At 46.1% G+C, this 6,000-nt stretch overlaps 1 protein-coding gene across 1 annotated transcript in view; it reads left to right on the forward strand.

Moving 5' to 3' along the window:
- The window catches only part of NARS2 (asparaginyl-tRNA synthetase 2, mitochondrial (putative)), a 69,589-nt gene that overhangs the window by 21,479 nt on the left and 42,110 nt on the right, over positions 1 to 6,000 (forward strand). The window contains exon 6 of the mRNA XM_019530419.1: positions 3,873 to 3,973. Coding sequence (XP_019385964.1) covers positions 3,873 to 3,973 — 101 coding nt within the window. The remainder of the gene's footprint in view (positions 1 to 3,872; positions 3,974 to 6,000) is intronic.

A 6,000-nucleotide genomic window follows, 5' to 3' on the forward strand; every position in this document is an offset into this window, starting at 1 on the left:
GAAAGCATTGATTTGCTTGGCAGTGTTATTCTTTGTGTTCTTGAATATAATGCTCCAGGTTTCTTGGGAGAAACTATTAAGGGCCCTGATTCTGCATCATCCATCTATTGGAACAACGAATACACTAGAGCAAAAGGGTGGGTCCTCAGTGATAGGTCTCTTGATTTGCTTCAGCTGAGTTTCTCACCCAGAAACCAGGCCTAGGTGGAGGTCAGCTGTCCTTTGCTAGAGGAAGGGAGTTGCAGACTTCACCACTCTTTAAACACGAACAGCAGGGCTTTGGGAAGAGCACTCCAAGCTAATGAGAGAAACGGAGACTTGAAGAATAGCAAACGCTCTCGACACATAAATGTGCATAGCTTTAGCAGCTTCCCTGGGAAGCAGCAGTTCCTTCCATGGTGCAGGTTGAGAAATAAGACTCCGACGGGTCCCATGGCATCATTGGGTAGAGCTAGGGGCCTCGCACGCAGCCTGGTACGTAAACCTAGGCACCTAAATTTATTTTTAGCACCAAGGTAACCGTCCTGAATTTCTTCCCTCCAAACCCTGCTCCCAAATAACATCTTTCCAGAGCACGGGGGAGGAGGGGCGTGCTCTGATTGTCCCAGTCCTCTGAAAAACAGTCCACTGATTTAAGCACCTAAGTGAAGTTAAATGGACTCCTGGCTCGTTCCTGTAGACAATGAGGTCACCACTGACACCAGATTCTGTTCTTCTCGTCTTCATCTGTCAAGGTCTGAGTCTGAGTTTCCCCTAAATCTGAATTCAGGTGTCAGTAGGTACAGCAGTCATCCCTGGGGGAAAAAGCATAGGAGCAGTAGTAGTGTTGCAGTGCACCATTTGGTACAGTTTCATCCAGAGGGCATAGAAGGCCACGTTCCCCTGCAGCAGAAATCTGAGGTGTAGCAAAATGTCCCCCCGCAGGGTGGAAATTAGCTGTTGCCGTTACCTTTTAGAAAGCCCTTTAGGATCAAAAATAGTCCCAAGCAACTGGGACATTCACGTCTTGCCCAAAAGGACCAGGGGAGGCATACTGCATTGCAGAAAGAAACATGCTTTGTTGACTTACAAGGAAGCTAACCTCCTGCTGGGGATGGAGGAATGGCATCAAGTCCAGGCTTCACTATTGCAAATCATTAGGACATATAACATCTTCTGTGCATTTTTTTCATTAAAAAAAAAGAAAGAAGAGGAAATCTAGTGATGGGGCATAATTAAAATCAAGGAAGGAGGTAAAGGAGAGGATCTTTACTGGAGGTACTAATGGGAAACCGTTGTGGGTTTGGTTTTTAGGGGGTGGGCGTTAACATGGATATGGACATAATCAACTAGAAACTGGAAGGGAAGCCTGATCTCTCCCCAGAAAACAAATTTAGGTTAGAATCATAGAAGAACTGTGCTGGCAGGGCCCTGATGATGTTGTCCTGCCTCTGGTCAAGGCAGGCTCCATCCCCGTCATGTGTCTTTCTATCCTGCTCTTAAAACTTTCAGGATGGAGACTCCACAGTCTGGGTAACCTGTTCCAGAGTTGAATCACCCTCATAGCAAGAAAGATGATCCTAATATCCACCCTAAATGTCCCTTGTAATTTAGGATTGTTGCTATTTGTCCTGTCCCCTGTGGACACAGTCTAGTCTATTGTAATCAGCTTAATCGCTCCCCTTCATGTATTTGAAGACTATTGGCAAATACAGTCTTTTATATCTATTGCATGACATAAAGGAAACAATATGTTTAAAATACAAGCTAATTTTAAAAAGGATGCATTTGGTCATGGTACAAAGCTATTCATTAAAGCAATATCCACCAGCTTTTATTTTATTTTTAATTTCATGCCTAAATAAAAAATTATCTATGGTCCTGTCTTAAAAGGTTTTCTTCTTTTTGCTTTTGCAGCATCAAACCACCAAACCAGCTTAAATCTTTCAGAGTGATTTTTGTGTTACAAAATGTCCATTGACCTGAAAAGATGTGCGAAAACTGGAATGAAAGGGCAATTGTTTCTCAGTCTCTGTGTAATGTTTTATCTGTGAGGTTTCCAATTTCATATTGTTGCCTTTTTTTTTCTTTTTCCAAAGCTAGAATAACAATGAAGACTTGACAAAATATTCCATTCCCCCTTTTTTTTCCCCCTCAGGTTTTTGTAGATCTTGTGTGTAATGGAAACAAATATTTCTGTCTGTGAAAGGAAAATAACACTAATTTAAAAAGCCTTTATTAAACTTGAGGTACCTGCCGTGGATGGAAAACACTCCCTGGCGTTTCAAGAACAATGCTGTGTGAAGCCAAAAATGCTCTAACAGAAGAAATACTTAGATTTTTTTTCCCTTCTTTTATCTTTTTATGGAAGAATGGGCTAGTGAGAGTGGCTGAGATAATCTGGCTTTGTTCCTCTGTCTACCTTTTGGTGGCACTGAGGTTTTCAATGCTGTCTTTTAATTTTGCATGCCTCTGTCCACACCTTAAAAATAAAGGACTATTTTTCCTCCCTTCCCCAGCCCCTGAGTGGTTGTGAGAAGCCACAGCTTGAAGTAGTTGTGTATGCTCATCTTCAAAGCCCCAGTTTGGACAATCTGAGTGCTCAGTATTAGAGGTTGTTACTGAAACCTAGGCTGACTCTTCTTTATGAGAGAGCTTCTTCCTTCGTAAAATAGGAAGAGTGCTTTATCCTCCCTGTGCTTTCTCCCCAGTCGTGGTCCAGCTGGCTGTTGGCTCTCCTGCTATAACCCAGCTGTTTGATCCTCTCCAAACATAAGTTGTACGCTCGTGTGCTGACTCCTGTAAATTGCACAACCATTTACATAGACTCAGGGCAAACTTCTGAGGCTCTGATTCACTTCTAGGCCTGTAGGCTTGAAGTGGACAGTCAGGGTGTCCAGACTGTGGAATAAGCTCCTTCCAGAGGTGGTGCAGTCACCTACCCTGGAAATCTTTAAGAGGAGACTGGACGGACACCTCGCTGAGGTCACCTGACCCCCAGTTGCCTTTCCTGCTTGGTGCAGGGGGCTGCACCTGATGATCTTCTGAGGTCCCTTCCAGCCTTACAATCTATGAATCTGTGTTGCTAAGGCAGGAAGCTGCCCATTTACTTGCCCTGGTGACAAGGGTGTTACACATGGCTCTGAGCATCTCTTACCATGTCCCATGCCTCGCAGATGTTTCTCCAGTGGCTCAGGCTGGGATCCAAGCTCTGCAGTTTCACATGGGACTCTCGCTCCCCAGCGGAGCTTGTGGTCCCAGTGCCCTGATACTGGGCTCTTTTCATTCAAACTCCAGCCTCCAAGCCCACACTGTGGGATCAGCCCTGTCCCCCTGGGCTACAACCCCTTATCCATTTGCCCGGGAGCTTTGCTAATAGCTCCCCAAGGCTCAGGGCCCCATCCTGCTGGAGCCCCGCTCCCAGCTCCCTATTGCAGCCTCATGTTTACAGTGAGCCTGGGTGCAGGTCCAGGTCCTTCCACCTGATTTCCTGTGAGTCTGGGCTTCCCCTGCTGCATCTCAATACCCACCAGGGATGTAGGGGCTGAGGTTATAAGGCACCCCATACTAACCTTTCACTGGAGAGGCAACTGGCCTGGCATTTCTGGGGAACTGGCCCACCACGGGCAGTTCCCAGGAGGCCATCCTGCCCCAGCAAGGTGCAGCTTTCTGTCATGCCCAGGACAAGGAGCCAGACCTTGCCAGAAGACGCTCCCAGTGTACATAGGTCCATGGAGCATAAGTGTATACCTTGTACTGTTGGATCTTATCCTTATCTTCACTTGGATTAAGGTTCCTGGGGAGGTGAGAGGTGGTAAATAGGTAAAGCAGGAGGTATGTTCCTTAACTAACACTTGACAATCAATGTCTGTTGTGCGTGCCTGATTTTACAGACAGCAAATAAAGTAAAGGAACATGAAGGGGAGTCCCATTTCTTCAAAGTTCCTGCTTTCCTGACGGTCTCTGGACAGCTCCATCTGGAAGTGATGGCTGGGTAAGAAGAGATGGTAATCTCATCTGTTGCTTTATGGCAGTGCCATGAATCTTGGTCAGAGCCTCTGTTTGATGGGCATGTTATGTATTTTGCATCTGGCATGGGATTGCTAAGCACCCAGGTGATCAGTGTTGCTGATGGAAAGTCCAACTCCAGTTTTTTGGATAGGGCTGGATCCTTTTGAATTCTGTTCTGAGGGGCAGGATATAAATTAAAGCATGCTTCTCTCCATCCGTCATAAGGTACCCACTGGCTCAGTAGGAAGGTCCACAAAGACTAAGTGGTGGTGGTATTTATTTTAAATCCTCTGGTCCCATCCAGCATCTCCCAGTTGCAAAGCCTGCTTCTGCTCATTTTTTCCTGATCTTGCATTTCTTTTTGTTCTCCCCTTCCTTTGCCTCTCTGTGTCGCCTCTTTCCTTCCCTTTGCATCTCCTCCCATGCAGCAATTTACCAGTATAACCAGGTGCCTGGTTCACAGGCTCCACAGTAAAGGGGAGCACTGTGGAGGGGATGGGCAGCACAACACAGGTCTGTGCCACTCACCCTCCATGATAGACCAGACCTTCGCAGGCCAGGTCAGACCTCTTCCCAGACCAGATTGAGTCCATGGGCCATGGGTTGTCAATCCTTCTTTTTCTAGTGCTGTCAGTAGGTTTCAGCGTTAACATCCCAGTTTGATTGGTAAGGAAGGTGCGCATTCACACCTACCAGAACCACAGCTTGTCTGGTGGCAGGGCCAGGGATCATCTCTACACTAATTTTTCTTGCAGTCAGGCAGCTGGTGGGTGTGAGCCCATGAACAATATACCATGGAATAAAAGGGATGAGGATTTACCGTTCCCCTGCAGCTCTGCAGGAGCTCGCTGTGTGCAAGCTCTTACCTTTGGTAAGCAGGAGCTATTCCATAGCAACTTAATACTCAGTGAAACAAAAGGGGTAAGGTAGTGGTTTAGCTTCCTGTCACTGTGGGCTGAGAGCATGCTCATGGGCAGTTGTCATGGAACAGCTAATATATGAGATCTCCTCACCCCCTTTTACTCTGCATTATATTTTTGTATACCCACATCTTAATCAGAAGATTGACCCAACAGTGTTAAATCGCTGCAACCTCTTGAGTGTGGATCTGGTTCTGTTGATGTAAATATGCTTCATCCATACTGCAGTGATTTAACCAAGCCTGTTTGCCTGCTGATTGAATTAACTCTGGCCAGGTTTGGAAAGACAGCACCCAGTGAGTTTAACTCTCTCAGTACCCAGTGAGTGCAGTCTTGGCAACTGTGGCAAAACAGAAACTGCTGGTTTAAACAAAAGTCTAGTTCCTGTGGGATGGAAATATGCAGGCCTGTCCATAAAAATATGTGTGTGTTCTGCGTCCAGCCCATAAGCCAGGTGCTTGAAAACTCAGAATAAAGAGAATGAACTTGGGAGTCAAAAGCCTTGTGTCTTCTTATGGAGTTCTAGGCATATTTGCTGTGTGACCTTGGCTAGGATGCTCTTGGTTTGCCCACAGAAAAAACTAGATTTATCTGCTTCAGGCTATTATTATTAAGTTTAACTCACTAAAAGCAGTGCAGTTGCAATCCCATTGCAGTTTGTGAGGGTTTTGCTGTAGATTTTAGTGGGACTAGGACGCCATCCTTGGAGATCAGTGGATATGCGAGATACCATAGATGAAATTGGACTCCTGACTTGCACATGCTCCTTTCCAATAGCCTGCCAGATCAGTCAGGGTCAGCTGAGATGCTAACACTACTGATCCCTAAATTTCCTATTAGGATGTCTTTGAAACACTCCCAGGCATGTTGCCCATGCTGTTGGGAGAGAAGTAGAGCTCATCTTGGCAGCCAGAGGCTGTTGTATTGTCTCTGGCATTTGCTTGAGGAGTTGCCAAAAGGGCGCAAGGGTGATTTTCATAGATTTCATAGACTTGAGGGATGGAAGGGACCTCGGGAGATCATCGAGTCCAGCCCCCTGCCCAAAGGGCAGGAAGTCAGCTGGGGTCATAGGATCCCAGCAAGATAAGCA

The sequence above is a fragment of the Crocodylus porosus genome, unplaced genomic scaffold (genome assembly GCF_001723895.1).
Source record: "Crocodylus porosus isolate Cpor-Errol unplaced genomic scaffold, CroPor_comp1, whole genome shotgun sequence".
NCBI lineage: Eukaryota > Metazoa > Chordata > Crocodylia > Crocodylidae > Crocodylus > Crocodylus porosus.